The following is an 18127-nucleotide window of genomic DNA, read 5'->3' on the forward strand; positions in this document are numbered from 1 at the left end:
CGCGGCGGGCGCGGGCGCGGGCGGGGGGCCGGGCGCGGGGCGCGGCCGGGACCCTCTCCAGGCGCTGGGCAACGCCCGCGGCGCTGCGCAGGGGCGCCAGCAAAGTTACTTTGGCCGCCTTTGCCGGGTGCGGGAAGCGGTCTGGGCACCCCAGTTGCCCCGCCTGTCGAGCAGGCGCCGGCGGGAGGGGGCTCGGCCAGGGCGCGGGACTCCGGCTGGGGCCGCGGGGTCAGCGAAACTTTTCCTTTGCTCGCCAGTCGCTGCTAGCTGCTGGCGGAGTAGCCGGTGGAAGCAGCGGGCTGGTGGGGTGCCAGTGATGATGGTGGTGGTAACAATAGCAGCCTCTGCTTGTGGAGAGCCTACTGTGTGCTCAGCCAAGCCCCTGCTGGCACTTGGGGGGAAGAGAGGGGGGACTAGCGCTGGCCGAGTGGCCACTTTTGCTAGGTATTGCTGGAAACTTCATCCATTTCCTTCCATTCATTCATCCCTCCCTCCCCTCCATCCATCCATCCATCCATCCGCTCACTGAACACATATTTATTCCTGTCTGCTATGTGCCCAGCCAGGGGATTCAGTGGCTACCTAGACAGGTCCCAGCCCTCAAAGGGGATGTTGATCATGGAATGCCCAAGCTAAGGAGCGGTTGTCTCCTGTGTGTTTGTTCTGGGACATGTTACAGGAGCGTGAATTCGTGCAGTCTCCCTTCACCCGGGTAGGGCCAGAGGTGTGTCATTCAGAGCACTGATGTGCCCAGGAGTCTGGCAGGCCCCGGCTTGACCTTTAGGACTCACGCTTCTCCTTTCCCTCCTGCCTCTCCAGGCTCAAGCTGGGTGGCCCAGTTGGTGTCAGGAGGTTCCACTCCAGAACTGGCCCCCACCCCTGTCCAGCTGACCTCTCCGGGATGTCTCTTCCCCAGTGCTGGCCTGGCCTGGCTCCCAGCTCCCCTCCCGGAGTTTCTTTGCCTTCCCCCTCCCCATTTCCCGGGCTCCATTGAATGGCCCAGAGGAGAGCTTGTTAAGTGGCAAACAATTATGAAATTAAACTGGGGGAACAAAAGTGGGCTGGCTGTTGAATGGTGGAGCTGGCTCATGGGAGTTGAATGGCAGTGGGAGACTTGTTAGCAGGGATCTGAGGCGCTGGGGGGCGGGGGTGGGTCAGGCAGACAGGCACTGTCAATAGTCTGACTGGACTTTTCAAAAAAAAATTAAACCAACTTGGTGAGAAACCTGGCACAGGGCTAACCATGCTTTAGGGGATGTTGGAGAGGCCACCAGCTGACTGCCACGTCCAGTCAGAAGCCAGGTCTTGGTGTGCAGGAGCCCAAGAGACTATTTGGAGAGGGTGCTGATGGATTCGGCCGTCCGAGGCAGGGGAGAATCTCAGGGCGTTTGAGCTAGTGGAGCTAGGCAGGCATTCTGGAGCCAGGCGCCGTCTACAGGAGCCCACTGTGTGGGAACCATGCATGATAAACTGCACTTCACCGTGCCGGGCTCCTTGCAAATTGGCTTTCCGAGTGGCAGCCCCACAACACTTGTAAAATCTTTTTCTCGAGATGGATGTCGGTGGAATGGTTCCATTGATTCTAGTGCGCGCTGGTTGGAGGTACATTAATTGGGCGATGACTAGTCAAAAGGCGATAATCCAGTCACAGAGGCTTAATGGTGTGTTCGGAAGTGTTTCAACGTGGGACTGCCTTCCTGTTTATTTCTCGGCCCCAGGAATTTCGGAAGACCTGGATTGAATGAGGTCCCTGTATTGGTGATGTGGATGGATTCAGAGAGTCACCTACATGGCCGAGGAGGTACCTCTGATGTAACCACCCCACGGTACGCTTAGAATCACTCACATCCACCCTGGCTGATGCCCTGTGGGCTGTGCCTGTGGACACATAGGACAGGTTTAGATCTAGGTGAACAATAAGAATTTTAGGGTGTTTTACTTGAGCCCCAACTGTCAGGAATACACAGACTGATGTAGGGAATCACTGTTCTTGAAAAACCTGCTTTTAATAAATTCCCAGCTCACCCGTGAGACTCTTAAATCTTTATCCAATGAATGTGGCTTGAGTTCATTTGTTCTTCTTTGAACTTGCTACCTTCCCACCTAGGCAGTACGGGCCTTGGTGTGCTCACTTTATACAGCACACATCTCTCTGTACTTGTTTGAGGAATTAGGGTGGTTGCTGGGTTTCCCTGAAGGGTAGCATTCAAGGAGAAAAACCAGCATTCTGGGTGCAGGTTTGGACTTCTGGAAAAAAAGAAAACCCTCCCCAAAGTGCAATCATTTTTTAATCTATCAAAATGACTTCATTTTCCCAATTTCAGGCCTGTGAACTGATCATGAATACCAGGGCAGAGGAAATTAATCAGCCAGGCAAAGACTTTTAACAAGTAAATATTATGCACAGAAAAACATGCAATTAGTGGAGGTTAGTTAATGCCTTTCAAGTTGCATCGAGCTGCAGTTAAGGGTGGAATTTCTGCGTTATCCCTGAATTGTCTGTCAAAGTCTTTAATGTGACAATGTGACATGTCTCTCCCATCGCCCCTCCCTCACTGGGAACAAAAAAGGGTCTTTTCACGAATTCCCCCTTTGCATTCTTCTTCTCCCTGAGATCTTTCCGTTCAGCAATAAGCACTTTTGTCTGCCTGCCCCTCTGGAGCAAGGGTCCTGGGCAAGGGGCTCCCCAGGTGCAGAGGCCTGGGAATAGCTTCTCAGGCTCGCTCCATACCTACGGATCAAAGTCGATGGCACCTCCGATAAGACATAGGGGCCTTCTTCTGGCCAGGGCGCCTCACCCTCTAGGACCAGAAGTTTCCAACACTTGGGGGTGGCAGGGAGAAGAGGGGGTGAAGGGACTGTTTCCCACAGCAAGAACCGTTTAGTGTAGCCTGGGCACTCTGAAAGCCATTCCCTGCAGCCCTCCTTCCTGCTGTGTGGATGTCCCCATGAAGTGAGACTGAAGTTGTCTGACTTGAGTTTGAAGAGGTGACTAAAATGTCAAAAGAAAAAAAAAATTGAAAGAAACAAAAAACCCAAGGGAAAAAAAAATAAGAGACCCCTTTTTGGGGGCGATATTGGAGGAAAGGTATAAGTTGCTTCCCAGTTAATTTGATTCACTGTGGCTCTCCCCGGGGACCTGACAGATCTGCTACCAACACAAATGTTTTACTTTATTTTGACTTTTTTCCCCTAATGAGGTAAGACTTAGTTATGCTTTATTTCCACTTAAAATATCTGTGACCAATGAGGGCAGCCCAATTCCATGAAAAAATCATAACAAATTGAGATTATAGGTATTAATTTTGAAATCAAATTGTGATTTGAGGTGTTCATTAGCCTCTTCAGGCCTTTTTGTGGATCGCTCTGTGGGGGATTTTCTTGGACCTGAACTTGGCCAGCTCAATGTCAGAACCAGGTCGTCATCATAAACAGAAGCAGCTGCAGGAAAAAAAAAATACGTAAAATTGTCCCTTCTGGTTGACTCTGCTCTGCATCCAGTTCAAAGCCAGGGATGAGTAGGCTCCTCTTTCCACCACCCCAGTCTACACCTGAAAGTTTGTTTCTATAAAATGTGACTTGTCTGTTGCCCACCTTCGCATTCCCGTCTCCTCCTTCCAAGAAGGATGTGAGGCTCAGCATTGATGCACAAGAAGAGACTTTTGGCATCGCCCATGCTAATTTCATCACTTCAAGGAGAAAATGATGCCTGCTTCCAATTTCTAACACTCTCATCGTTTCCTCTTCATTTCATTCTTTTGCGTTTTACGGACAGTACTGCAGTCCGCAAGCCTGCAAAATATATTGCATTGGCTACCTGAGAAATGTAATCCCTTCCTGCAACCTGCCTTTCCCTTCTTCCTGACAAAGCGCTTTTTAGTGTCTCAGTGTTCACAGAAAAGGCAAAGGTTCTCTCCCCCAACCCTTATTCTGCCCTGGGCTCCCCGCACAGCGCGAGTGGTGAGGGGCTGGCGAGAATGGAGTTTTGCTTTTGTTAAGTTTGTCATTCAGACACATTAGTGAATTGATCATACTTGGGAGGTTTAATCCTTAATTGCAAATTCCCGCACGATCACAAAACATACACTTGAACTGATCATAAAAATGGCAAAACCCCAATATCAGACTTAAGTATAGAATTGCCATAGTGCTGATTTGATTATGCTTCAGTGACATCTGTTTAATAGATTTCCACAAGAACTGTAAATCCACATTTACTTTCTTTGCAAATTGTATTTGAATGCTGAGCAACCACAGCCCGCTAGCATCTTCCCCTCCCTAGCCATGTATGTGCTAAACCCCCATTCCTGTTGAGTGTGACTTGATGTATAAGTGGGAAGGGGACACAATGCTGAGTTTTACACATTTACCTCCTATTTCCTTGTGTGTGGGTATGTCTGTGTGCATGTTTGAAACAGATCTGAACAGCTTACCATTTCAACTCCATAGATATGTGACTCTCCAAGTGCTTTATTTTGAAAACTAGGACGTAGCACTTTGCAGAAGAAAAATCAGTCCACTTGCTATTGTTTATGAGATCGCTGATGTGCTAGATGGATATAGAAAGCACCAAGAATTATAATAATTTATGGAGTGGAGCACTGGTTTACAAACATATTTCTCTGCCCGAGCTTTGTGGGTTTCTTTGCGTCTCGGGGCTCGTTCTGTGCAATGGGAACGGAGAATATTCAGAATCTGAAGGCAAGCCCGGCGAGCCGACTGCATTCATAGCTAAAATTAAAGGAATAAGTGAGCAGCTATTTGTGGCAGACAGGACATGATCCAGTAAGTAGCACTCTTCATATTCCGAAATAAAAGTACATAATTGGAAAATGAAGCGGCAGAGACTGCTGGGGGGTGGCGGTGGTGAGGAATTAGAAAGTGTAATTTAAAATCATGTAGTCATAATTCAAAATGGGCCCAGCTAAAAGGTTTTTAAGTGGTAAATGCTTTAAAGTCACTGTGGTTGATCCTTTTTCAAGGAATAGGGGCTAATTTTCACTTTATTTGTGGATTCCTTCATCTACTGAGCTCATCAGCTTATTCAACTTAGATGCTAATACCAGCTGCTGGCCAGTGTTTCTTTTCCTTGGGATCCCACACTTGATTGGGAAGGAGATCAAACACAAAGGTCTGTCATTTTAGGACATGGTGGGACGAGGTCTGATTTTTTTTTCTCCCATTAGGGTATTTGCTTCTTTTCCTTTGAGTTGCTCTGCTTTTTTTTTTTTCTTTCTTTTATGGCATTTTCAACTATCAGCTCATCAATTGCATATTTTCAAGCAGAGGCAAAACAAGGAAAGAAAATATGATTTTAAAAGTGATTTTTGAGCTTCTGTAGGGATCGTCGCTTGTAAAACAATTCTCCCCAGATCCCTACATCTTGGTACTTTTCTGTTAAATATTATCTCCGGCATTTTGCTTGGGGGGACCACTTAGGAAGTGTTAGCGTGGTTTCTCTGTGACATTTTGCCACATTGCGACAAAAGCCCCAGTAAGCACTGCCTTCGCTGAGCCGAGCCGGCTTTTTCTCTGCATCGTCCTGAGCCACCGGCCTGAAGACAGGCAGCTGCACTTGGGGCTGGCCCGTTAGAGAGGCTGGGGCTATTCAGTCGTTCCTGCTCTCAGTTAAAGGCCCCAAGAGGAGACGGAGCCAAGGTGCGTCTAGGATCCTGTGAAAGCTTTCCAAGGTGGGGTTCCTCAGAATGCCGCAACGGGGACGGCTGTTGGGGGAGATGTTTCTCTGGAAGCTTCTCATGCTTAATAAGACAGTGGTTTCTGTGTGCTCATTGACTGTCATCGAGTTTTGGACCCAGGACAGCACCATACTGTCCTAGCCCCCAGTGATTGTTATAGAGCTGCCGATAGAATGGAAGGAACACGGGTGGGTTCTGGGGATGGCTGCCTTACCGGCCTGGCACTGGCTTTGATCAGAGTGACCTTTCCCTTCCAAATGAGAGCACTTTCGAGAGCCGAAGAGGATGCTGGTAACAGTGGCACCGGGACAGTCGATGTGAACGGGGCTGTCCCGAGCCCGCACTGACTTTGAGGAGCCTGTGTTGGCTGGGAGCGATGCTTCAAGTCACATGGTGAAGCGGAATCTATCTTTGGTCTGCAGGGCAGCAGCTCCTCTGGTAGCGTAATGCTCCAAGATCTTCCTCACACATCTTCGGACAGATAGGGGCCACCAGAATGATCCAAGAATCTCTTTTGCAAAAATCCATCTGCTGCTGAGATGCTCTGTGTGAGCCAAGGCCTCTCTCACGCTCTCTCCTTCCTGGGCCTTCAGCACACACTGGCTGGCCTTGCTGTTTGGTGGGGACCTTGTTAGGGGCCCACAGACCCCCTCCACTGCAACTCCTCAAAACAGTTCTGAGGAGGTCTGTTGTCTGCCTGGCTGCTTCGTCAGGTCTGAGTCCTTGGAGGGCTAGTTTCGTGTCTGGGTCCTGTGACTCCCAGAACAGGACCTGGCCCAGAAAAGGATCTGGCCCAGAGCAGGAGCAGCAGCGGGTGTGCTGGGGCTGACCAGTGCCCTGCAGTGTCCAGGTGGGGGTGGTGGTGAAGAATTTGCCTAGAAAAACGAGTCAAGGGTGGGTCGTAGTGGATGTGTCCAGCCACAACTCCCTGGGAAGTCAAAGCCCCAAAGACTTACTCAGTAGGGTGAGAGGGAAGGGGTCAGGCACCCTGGGCTTTCAGGCAGGAGAGGACGGGTTGCTTGAAAATCCCTTCTGTGGCTGGGCGCGGTGGCTCACGCCTGTAATCTAAGCACTTTGGGAGGCTGAGGCGGGCGGATCACGAGGTCAGGAGGTGGAGACCATCCTGGCTAACACGGTGAAATCCCGTCTCTACTAAAAATACAAAAAATTAGCCGGGCATGGTGGCGCACGCCTGTAGTCCCAGCTACTTGGGAGGCTGAGGGGCAGGAGAATGGCGTGAACCCAGGAGGCGGAGCTTGCAGTGAGCCGAGGTCGCGCCACTGCACTCCAGCCTGGGCGACGAGCAAGACTCTGTCTCAGAAAGAAAAAAAAGAAAATCCCATCTGCATTCTTGAAATTTCCCTGGGGAGCTTCTGAGTTCATCAGAACATTCTAACTGGAAGAGAAGAGACATGGAGTGAGCACCTCCTGCGTGTTGGGCCCTGGCAGGGGGCTTTTGGATCTCCTGTGTCCTTCAGTGCTCCAGCAGCCATATGTTTGTAGATGAAAAATTAAAATTAAGGGGGGCAAAGCTGCTTTTGAGTCCTGCTGTCAGACTCAAAGGCCTGTGTAGCTTCTCTCATTTATTCGTTCATTCATTCATTCATTCATTCATTCATTCATTCATTCATTCACATACCAGTTTATTCTTTGGCATTTCATTCAGCTGAGATAAAAAGCCGACTGTGTGTTGGGAGCTTTGATACAGGAAGCCTTGGGGGCTGTGGGTGGAGGCTCCTGACCCAGCCAGGGGAGGTCAGGGAAGGTGTTTCTGAGGTTCTGAACCTTCCTGAGACTGAGTGGGCATGTGTCAGGAAATGAGGGTGAACGCAGGGGTGGGGCTGGGTGCAGGGCCTTCTGGGCAGAGGAAATAGCATTCATGGAGGCTTCAAGACAGGACCCCTCTGTGCCAGGGAACGCCTGCATGACTGAGCCGGGCCTGAGAAGTGGGAGTGGGACTGGGGCCAGGTGCAGCCTCCTCAGCTGACCTGAGGCGCTGAGCCTCACCTGAGTGCGGCAGCGGCTCTGGAGGGGGCTGGGTGTGCCAGAGGGAACGGCACGGGCAGAGGTGAGTTCTAGGGCATTCCGTCTGGAGGCTGGTGTGGTGTGGCCACAGTGATGAGGGGTCAATACGGCCAGGAGACCCGACAAGTTTGGGGGTCGGGGGGGCGGTCAGAGAGAGGCACAGAGAGGTGGGGCCTGGAGTCTGACCTCTTTCCTAGACACCAGCTTTCCATACAGTTGGCGTCGAATGGGACCTGCTCCTTGGTGTCTTGGCTGATACCCAGGTTCTCTTTGGAGCACCCTGGCCTCACTGAACTCACAGTACCCGAGGAACAACAAATAAACGTCTCTGAGAGGAAAACGGAAAGAGAAACCATCTGATAAGAGGATCAGACTTTGGAAAAGCAAGCCCTTAGAACCGGAGGGAATTTTTCAAGGAGTGCTGGGCTGGGGGGACCTGGAGTCTCCCATTCTGGGTTCACTGGGCCTTTATGGGCAGGTCCAAGGCTCATTCCAGCCCCTCAGTAACCCCTCAAGGGGACCACTGAAGAAGTGGAAACAGAGAGGTTGAGTGACTTGCCCAACGTCCCACAGCTCAGCAGCCTGAGGTGGAATTTGATGGGAACCCCACTTCCTGTGACTTCAGAGTCCAGGCTGTCCTCCATGGCAGACGCATGCCAGTGACCCGTGACAATGAAAGAGTGAGGCCGTTTATCCAGGCCGCCCGGGCCTCAGGGACGTAGCACTTCCCCTCCCTCTGCCCGGCTTCTCATTCCCCAGGTCTGGGCATGGCTGTTGTCATTGGTATGTGAGGTGAGGCCCCTTCAGATAGCCTTTTTTTTTTTTTTTTTTTTGAGATGGAGTAACACTCTGTTACCTGGGCTGGAGTGCAGTGGCCCGATCTCGGCTCAATGCAACCTCCATCTCCCGGGTTCAAGTGATTCTCCTACCTCACCCTCCCGAGTAGCTGGGATTACAGGCATGCGCCACCACACCTGGCTAAATTTGTATTTTTAGTAGAGACGGTGTTTCTCCATGTTGGTCAGGCTGGTCTCGAACTCCCGACCTCAGGTGATCCTCCCACCTCGGCCTCCCAAAGTGCTGGGATTACAGGTGTGAGCCACCGTGCCCAGCACAGATAGACCTTTCTTGATCACCCAGTTTAATCACCCCATCACCCTGCTCTGTCTTTTTCCAGGTACTGATTATTAGCTGAAAGTGTCTTTTCTGTTTAATTCTTTGTTTACCTTATTGTCCCCCCTCCCACCCCGTCCCATATTCCTTGAGGGCCGGAGCCTCTTTGTTTTTCCATTGCCCTTCCTGGCACCCGGAACAGGGAGAGCATGTAGGGCCGTGGATAATGGTTGTTGAATAACTCCTGCGTTTACTCATTCATTCATTCCATCCATTCTCCCACCTTGTTCCATTTGGGGGAGGCACCTGCAGCCCCATCAGGATACATGACTTGCTTAAGGTCACTCCGCTGGACTGAGAGCCAGGTTGGGAGCCCAGGCCGTCTCCCTGCGGCGGGTCCTGGGGCACCACTGCATAGCTCGCGTGCTGTGCTGTTTTGTGGACCAGGTGTAAACGCTTCCTAGCTCAAAGCTGTTTGTTTGTTTGGGAGATGCTGCGCCTCCTCCGTGGATCGGCTGCGCGGCGGAGAATGCTCCCCTCCTCGCACGGTGGCTAACGTGCTGCTGAGGCTCCATAAATATTAAATGGGCATTAAAAGAAGGCGCTGCTTTTCCAGTTTCCCGGATTTCTCTGAGCAGGGCCCGTTGCGAACCCCCTTTATGTGAAATGCAGCATTTCACCGCGGAGCGCCTCCGGGAGCCTTGCCGCCCGCCTTTCCCGGCTGAGTCCCTTTGGTGCAGAGCAGTTCTCCCTCGACTGCAGACTATCTGCATGCTGGCGCCTGCTCCTCTGGGGTGAAGACGGGTGGGGGCCCCTGGAACCCCTTTTCACAAGGGCTGTGCCAGCCTGGCAGCCTCCTTGCTGGGTATGCAAGGTGGGTAAGATGGAAACGGGGCAGTGACTCTTCAGTCTTCAGCTGTGCTCTCCTGACACCCAACCTCTCCCAGGCCTCTGCTGGGCACCAGGCAAAGTCTCCAGACACTCTGTATGTCCTTCTGTCCCCTCATGGTCTCTGCATCCATCCCTCCATCCATCCGTTTCTCCCTCCCTGCCTCCATCCACCCACTAATACTATTGATGAAGTATTTGTGATAGGCCATGGGGTGATCATGTTATAAAAATATTAGCTAACATTTATTGACCACTCACTGTGCGCTGGGATCTGTGATCAGCAGCTTACATGTGTCACCTCATTGAATATTCATGACTCTACAAGATAGGGACTGTTTTTCATTTTGTAGAAGAGGAAACAGAGCCTCTGGAGGTTCAGCCGCTTGCTCAGGGTCACAGAGCTGCTGGGGGCCAGAGCTGACACATGGGGTGCACAAATGGGGGACCCAGCCCTGCCCTCAGGGGACATCCGGGCTCTTCCTGGGACCCTGAAAAGAAGGCCCCAAATCCAGGCTTCTCCAAGGAGACACCAGCATTGCTGAGAGGAAGGGTGTCAGCTTCAGCCAGCAGGAAAGGAGGGCAGAGCCGGAAGCCAGGCAGCTAGGTCTGGGGGCTCAGCCCTGCCACCTACTCTCTGTGCAACGAGACGTCACTTCTGTGGGATGTACCCTTCATCATTTGTCAAATGTGAGACATGAGCATCAATATCTGTCTCTTAGTGGTGAGCACTGCAGAGGAAGACTCTCGAAAATTGTTGGAATTGTGTGGCTCTGAACAAGAGCATGGCCCTTGTGAGCTGTAGGCCTCCAGGTGCAAGAACCCACTGGGGCTGGCCTGTGTGGCTCAAATAGAGGCCAGACCAGTCATAGGGCCAGACCAGGCAGGGTCTTATGGTCAAGGGATTTTATCAGAGAAGCCACCACAAGGATTTCAAGTAGGGATGTGATGCAGTTAGCTTGCATTTGAGAAATATTTGAGTTCTCCAGGGCCCGTCTGGCACCCCTAGCTCCTGGAACTGGCCCCTTAGTTCGCACTTGACACCCTGGTACCAAGGGTGCCCAGTACTCAGGCAGCACCCACTGACAGCAGCTCCTCAATATGCAGGGATCGAATTGAACAGAATAGTGACTTTGACCATCACAGCCGAGGTGAGCTGGGCCCCTGGGACCCACCAGGCTTTGTACTCAGGATTCCTGCTTACCTCTTCATTTAACCTGCACAATCCCCGGGAGACGGCATTACTACTATCAAATCCATTGTCTTTTCTTTCTTTCTTTTTTTTTTTTTTGAAGCAGAGTCTTACTCTATCATCCAGGCTGGAGTGCAGTGGTGCTATCTTGGCTCACTGCAACCTACGCCTTCTGGTTCAAGCGATTCTCCTGCCTCAGTCTCCCAAGTAGCTGGGATTATAGGCGTGCACCACAGTGCCTGGCTAATTTTTGTACTTTTAGTGGAGAGGGGGTTTCACCATATTGGCCAGGCTGGTCTCGAACTCTTGACCTCAGGTGATCCGCCGGCCTCAGCCTCCCGAAGTGCTGGGATTACAGGTGTGAGCCACTGCACCGGGCCTCAAATCCATCTTCTAGAAGAGGAAGCTGGAGGCTCAGAGAAGTTAGGAAGTTGATTTAAGGTCACACAGCAAGTCAGCCATGCTGGGGCTTGACCCTCGTCCAGATCTGGGCAGGCCTGGCTCAGAGTATGCAGAGTCCTGGAACTTGGCATCTGGTGCTCTGAGGCCTTTCCCAGGGCTTCTGGGTGCCGGGCAGCAGTTACAGACAAGAGGGGTTCAGGTCCCCGCTCCCCAACCTACAGTTCTGTTGCATAGCACCCGCAGGGAGAGCCAATCACTTAGAAACAACCCACAGGACCAAAAAATGGCACAAGTGTGTCCCCAGGAAAAGGGAGATTTATCCCCCCCTTGTCTTTGCAGGTGGAGAAGAGGGATATGTGTTGGGAATCAGGAAGTGTCTTTAGGGGTCGGTGGGAGAAGGAGGTTATTGCTATTTATTTCACCTTCTAGGGAGATGATCAAGATTTAAAAAAAATTAATAACCTATTTCTCCTTTGCACATAATTAAAATGTTCTCCATTCTCTAATTTTTGTCATTTTCCTAATCTAATTTGTTTTCTGACCATGTCGATTCTTCTTCCAAGCGCAAAGCAAACGGGATTTTTCTTCATTTAGCGTGTTTGCGATATGCCTATCTAGGAATAGTTTCAATGATGTTATTTTCTCCTTGGTTAAATACATTGCAAAAGGAATTGTCGGAGGGTCTTAATGACCCAAACTGAAAACAACGACAAAAAGTCTTCAAGGCATTTCCCATTGACACAGTGTAGAAAATAATTATAAAAAGGAACGAGACAACTCGATGGTCTGAGTAACGAGGCATCGGCCATAGTGCTGTGTGTTGGGGTAGGATGGGGTCTCACTCGGGGCCTGTATTTCCAAGTTTCTACAGAGTTCTACACTGACCCCAAGGCGGGGTCGGTTGGAGGGATATTTAAGCCCAGTAAATATAAATGCAAACTGCACTTCCCAGTGAAAAAGATTCGAAAAATATCGCATATTCTCAAGCCGCAATTCAAAGATTGACGGGGTACATCAGGGTTCCTGAGATCCTCATGAGAGAGAAGGTAGTGAGGCACCAGAGGAGGTTTTTGCAAAAGGTTCCTCCTCCCTCACCATCTCTGCCCCTACCTGCACTACCACCCCTGAGCCGGTGGGTATATAGCCATCTATGTCTGGGAAAATCCCTTCGCGGAGCACCACTAAAAGATATCTTTAGATGAAATTGATGTTGAGGGAGGAATTTTCGCCCGTGCTGTCTCCACCTGCTCGGGCTTGCAGGGGTGTGGGCGTGGGGCCGTGTGGGTGTGTTTGGGGGTCTGTGGGGGATGGGGGAGGGTTGTAGGAGAATCCTTCTTATTTCCCAATTCTGAAAAGTAAAACTTAACTCACCTGTTTACAAAATACCAGCCATTGTCTTATCCCAGCTCCCTGTCACGCTGTAGGCTCTGGAGGATTTTGTTGAAGGAAAAAAAAAAAGCCTTAAGTATTTAAACACGTTGGGCCATGCATGCATCCGTCCACAGTGCTGTGGGTTTTTTTTTTTTTTTCTTTTTTTTCTTGTCCCCTCCCTCCCTTCCCTTTTCTTTTTACCAAAGTATATTCATCAAACTGCTGAGTTGGAAAGATTTGTAATGAGTTTTTGAGCTGTACGACTGTGTTTTTTTTCCTCTCCCCCCGCCCTCTCCCTCTTTCTAAATCTTCATCTGACATTAAATAAAGCAAATCCCAAACAGATTAACTGTCGCACGGTTCTGCTCCGTCTCCTCAGTCTGTTTCCAGGTCTGGCGGGGGGCCGGGCTGCGGTGGCGGCAGCGGTGGGAGATGCCGGGGCGGCCAGCGGAGGTCCATGTGGCGCTCTAGGTGGGATGCCGGCGTCCTGAAGGCAGAGGCCCTGGCCCTCCTTCCCTGCGGCCTGGGCATGGCATTCTCCCAGTCCCACGTGATGGCCGCTCGGCGGCACCAGCACAGCCGGCTCATCATCGAGGTGGACGAGTACAGCTCCAATCCTACCCAGGCCTTCACCTTCTACAACATCAACCAGGGCCGCTTCCAGCCACCGCATGTGCAGATGTAAGTGGGACCTGTGGGGTGGGGGTGGGGGTGGTGACAGCCCCCTGGGGTGGGTGCATGGTCTCGGGTGCCTCCTGGTTCTGGGTGCACTGTTAACAAGCATTGAAGGTTTGTTGACTGCAGCAATTCTGGAATCCTAGGATCATCGGGGCCCTGAGTTGGGAGGGACCCGCAAGAAGTTGCAGATGGATGGCCTGTGGGCCGATTCTGGCCGCGGTCCTGTTTCACTTGGCCAGGAGCATGTTTTACAAATATTTAAAGATGAGGTGGACGCACGGAAAACTCCAGACTTCTGGCTTCACTTTATAAAACTCAAAGGCCTGGCAACCCCAGGCCCGCATGTCCTCCTGGCAGCGTCTGGCGGGGGCCACATTCCAGATCCCTTTCTTGGCATTTGGGCGGCGACCCCTGGTCTGATTTACTCTCCTCATTGTACACACAGGGAGACCGAGGCCCAGAAAGGGGAAGGGGCTCCCCACAAGCCCCATGGCAGGTTAGGACCCAGTCTTGGGCTCTGTGTTTCCCCTCCCTGCCCTTCCTTTTGTCCAGACCCTGTGCTTCTCTTGTGACAGCAGAGATGCTTTTCTGAAAGGACTGGGGGATTCTATTGTCTACCCCTTGGGGCACTAGGGGTAGACAGTGCCCCTAGTACTCAAGCAGTGAGGCCCTGGGGAGCACACAGACTCAAGAGCCCCGTAGGCAGCAGGAGGGCTTGTCCTGATGCCTGTGTGCAGGGCCAGCCGTTCCCATCTGGATTTCCTGAGGTCCTGGAAAGCTGTGGGTGGCTTGGGGTCGCTCCAGAGATGGTCAAGCTCCTGGCCCTGCTCTGGGTGGTTCCCTGAGTTCCTAGAACTCCCCTCCTCCTTTATACCTGTTGCTTCTCCCATGAGCCCTGCACGACAGAGCTTACCTGGTGAGGAACCAGGGGCCCAGGCCCGTGAGGTGCCCCACCCTGCTGGCAGGTGCCAGAGCTGGACTTGAACCCAGGCTTCCTGAGTCCAGCCCGGGGCTCTCCATGCTGGGCCTCCCACATCCTCAGGCTGTGATGTGTGTGGATGTTCACGCTTCTGCCTGAGAGTGGAGGCTGTTGTCCCCTCGGCTGTCGTACCTTCACCCGGCCACTCTGGGTGCCCGCTCCCAAGCTGGGTCTGGATCAGGGATGACCCCCTGCAGAGCAGGGAGGTGACAGCACAGGGAGGGGGGAGCTGTGACAGGGGCTGATCCAGTGTTGTAGGGCCTACGGAAAGCCCTCCTGACTGCCCAGCAGTCTGGTGCCCCAACAAGGGTCCAGGCTCTGGGCCGTCTCTGGGGCTGTGATCACCATCTTGGGGCAGCGGTGCTTGTGGAGTCCCAGCCACTGTCCCTCGGACCACTTGGAGAAGGAATTAAGGGGGTTTCCAAACCCTGGCCTGGTGGGATGTATGTGAGGTTGCAGCCTCCTGTCCCCGTGCGGCCTCCCTCAGGCCTGGCCTCTGTTGTGGGCAGAGGGGGGTACAGGGAAGGGCTCTGCAGGGCAGCAGGCTCCAGGCGGGGATTGCGGTCTTCTAGTGGCACTTGCCCAGGAAAATGCTTGTCTCCGTGTGGGGCCGCAGGACTGGTGTTGCCTGTGGCTGCCTACTTTATTTTTTGGTAGATTTCTATTTGGGCTGCTGCCTCTGGGTTTCTGTTTTTGGGACCCAATTGGTGGGTTTGGGCAGGAAGGAAGTCCCCGGGCCTCAGGTCTGTGGGACTTGAGGCCTGGGAGGGGCTGCAGAGACGGGGACCTTCCCTGGCCTGAGTTTTATCTTTTGTTGGTGAGGGTCATCCTCCAACTGGGTGGGTCAGAGGTGACTGAGCCTGAGGTCCCTGTAGGCCAGGCTGAACTCCTGCCTAGTGGGCAGGCAGAGAGCAGCAAGGCCTCCCAGGGCAGGTGGGGTTTGTGAGGGTCCCGGCACCACACACAGTGGGATCATGGACAGCTGTCAGTCACAGTGCCCCTGCCTGGGCCAGGCACACACTCAGGGACCTCCTAGTCTGAGAAAAGAGCCAGGGAAACAGGAAGACAGAGAATGGGGGCTGAGGAGGTGCTTCCCAGTTTCAAGGGATCCAGGAAGGACCTCCTGGACCTCCTGGAGAACTAGATAATTTCTAGGTTGAGGCCAGAGCAGGAGGAATAGACATAGCAAGTCGGGAGGGGGTGTGAGGAGGAAGTGGACCAGGCAGAAGCGGTGGCAGGGTCGGAGCCTGCAGGTGGCTAGAGGACGGGGATCTCTGAGTACTGCAGGGAGGCCCAGCTGGGCAGGCAGCGGGAGTGGGGGGTGAGCAGGAGACACCACAGGCCCCTGCAGGCCGGGCTGTGTCCTGAGGGAGGGTGGTGAATGACAGAATGAGAAGGGGTGATCTACCCCATTTAACTGAGCCACCCGGGGCCATTCATTCTTTTGTTGAATCATTCATTTATTCACGCATTTGGGATGTCTGTGAGCTGCTGAGTTTCTCAGTGTTTAGGACCTTGGGCACTGTGCTTACCTGCTTGGATGGGGGTCATGCTGCTTGGTGCCTCAGTTTCCCCAATCTGGAGCTGGCTACTCTAGGTGGAGGGACCACATGTTCCCCTGAAATTCCCCTTGCCGTGCCGCCCTCCTCGGTTGGCACATGTGCTCTGCACAGCTCAGAAAGCTGGTCCTCACCCCCCATGACGCTAGTCCACGCATTCTCAGTGGAGGAGACAGCACCTCCAAGGGGTGAAAACTGGTTCTTAGGGGGTGAAAAAAATGCTGCGCACAGTAATACTGGGGATGAAATAGTTAAATCCTGGTAGAGAAGGCCCAGTGGGCAGCAAGCATTCAGCATTGGTAGCACATGCCAGGCCTGGTGAGAGGCTTGGGACCCAGCAGTGATCGAAGGCACCCCTGCCTGGGCTGAGCTTACATCTAGTGGATGGCAGGCAGTTAGCAGATGGTCATGAAAGCGTGTGATGCTGGTGATGGTAAGTGCTATGGAGAAGGAACTTAGCTGGGGAGCTGGAGTAGGCCCCGTGAGGATTTACACCTGGCCTGCCCCACCCCATCCTGGACTGCTCTGCACCACCACCTCCGGCAGTGGGGAGAGTTCCCGGCTCCTGCTGGCTCTGGGGCTCCGACGCAGCTGGGGTTTGGGTGGGGCCCTGGAGAGAGCGTGCTCTGAGCTCCAGCTTTGAAACACAACTTTGCACACAGCTGGGTAAAGCCAGGGTGGGCACAGGGATGGGGGGCTTCTGCCTCCCACTGCCCCTTCATTCAGCCTCTACACCCCCAGCTCAGAAGCATGCAGGCTGCTGGAGGTGGCTGAATGGATTTCCATGGTGAGTCGGCTGCTCCCTCCCGGGAGCGGTGGGGGGATGGCTGCCACTTTCTGACATGTGATTTGTCGCCACTCTGAGCTTTGTCTCCAGGGTGAGGGAGCGAGGGGGCCTTATTTAATACATCCACAATTTATATTTAATAACAACAGTGACAGTCCAAACATGGCCTCTGATTGAGTCCTGTGATTTATGCCGTTGCCCCCAGAGACCCTGCTGGTGACGAGGCCGCCTTTGCTTGGGTAATGAATCTCTGGAGTGGGCCTCTGGATTGTGAGCAAGGCTGAAGACTCCTTGCCCTGGCGACTGAGCAACCCTGTGGGGGTCTCAGGAGGCCCCTCTAGGCCCAGCCCTTCTGCCCTGGGTGGGCAGGTGGACCACTGACCTGGTGGTCAGTGAGAAGCAAGAGTGAGTGTTGGGGGACAGGGTTAGCCTGGAGCTCTCGTGTAGGCCCCCAGGACCATGGCATCAGGCACAGCAACCCCTCTCTGACCTTTACAAGGCGTTATGGCAGAGACTTGAGTCATCGCTTAAAGACCCTTCAAGCCCCTCAGGCATGCGCCGGGTCCTTGAAGCTATAGCAGAGTGGGATGGGAGGCCACAGCTGCATGCCAGGCCTGGAGTAGCCCCTTTGTGCCTTGTTCCTGGCCTTTCCTGCTGTCCCAGGATGGTGTGGACCCCCTCTCTACAGATGAGGATGCTGAGGCTTTGGAAGGTGAGCGTGGGGAGCTGGGACTCCCACCCAGTGCCGTGTGGCTCCTTGGCCTATCCACACACTGAGAGGCTCCTGGAGACATGGAGCTCAGCCTGGAGTGCAGGGAGGGGGACGAGGAGCAAAGCAAATGGGGAGGACTCACACCCCGGCACCGCCTGGCTCTCAAGCCTCATTCTCCATCCCTGTCCTGCTGGGCAACAGATACAGTGGCTGCTTCCGGTTTCTTAAACGTTCCAGTCTTCCTCCTGCCTCAGGTCTTTGCACACTCTGTTCCCTCTGATCCCAACTCTTTGCCCTATGAGCACTGACTCCTCCTTCAGATCTCACCCAGGTGTCACCACCTCAGGGAAGTCTTCCCTGCTCCAGCTCTAGGTGCTCGGTGCTGGGCCTGGTGGCGCACGCTTAGTGGAACCTGATTCAGTCTGTGCTGATACATTCGTTTGCGGGAGGATTTCCCAAGCATCTCTCCCCTCCACGAGCATGGGGCTGCATGTCTGGTGCCTAGCACAGGGAACAGGAAGCAGGAAAGAGAAGAGAGTGAGAACGGGACAGGTGGCAAGACTCAGGAGGAGTGTCAGGGATCACGGAGGGCTTTCTGTGGGGGTGGGGGTGGCATAATCCCTGGGCGTCGAGGACCAGCTGCACTGTGGCCTCTGTGGAGTGGGCCACTTTAGGAAGAGGGACCAGCAAGAGCAGAGGCCAGGAGGTGAAGAAGGACAGGCGTG

General features: G+C 53.1%; 1 protein-coding gene across 2 annotated transcripts in view; it reads left to right on the forward strand.

The window, feature by feature from the left end:
- Positions 1 to 1732: 1732 nt before the first annotated feature.
- MPPED1 (metallophosphoesterase domain containing 1) overlaps positions 1733 to 18127 on the forward strand; it is a 92136-nt gene continuing 75741 nt past the window's right edge. The window contains exons 1-2 of one of the 2 annotated variants that reach the window (XM_026449461.1): positions 1733 to 1826; positions 13067 to 13368. In XM_026449461.1, coding sequence (XP_026305246.1) covers positions 13145 to 13368 — 224 coding nt within the window. In that variant the 5' untranslated portion in view covers positions 1733 to 1826; positions 13067 to 13144. Of the gene's footprint in view, positions 1827 to 13064; positions 13369 to 18127 lie in introns of those variants that run through there. The other variant, XM_026449462.2, reaches the window with a different exon arrangement.

This window comes from Piliocolobus tephrosceles, chromosome 19 (genome assembly GCF_002776525.5).
Source record: "Piliocolobus tephrosceles isolate RC106 chromosome 19, ASM277652v3, whole genome shotgun sequence".
Classification (NCBI taxonomy): domain Eukaryota; kingdom Metazoa; phylum Chordata; class Mammalia; order Primates; family Cercopithecidae; genus Piliocolobus; species Piliocolobus tephrosceles.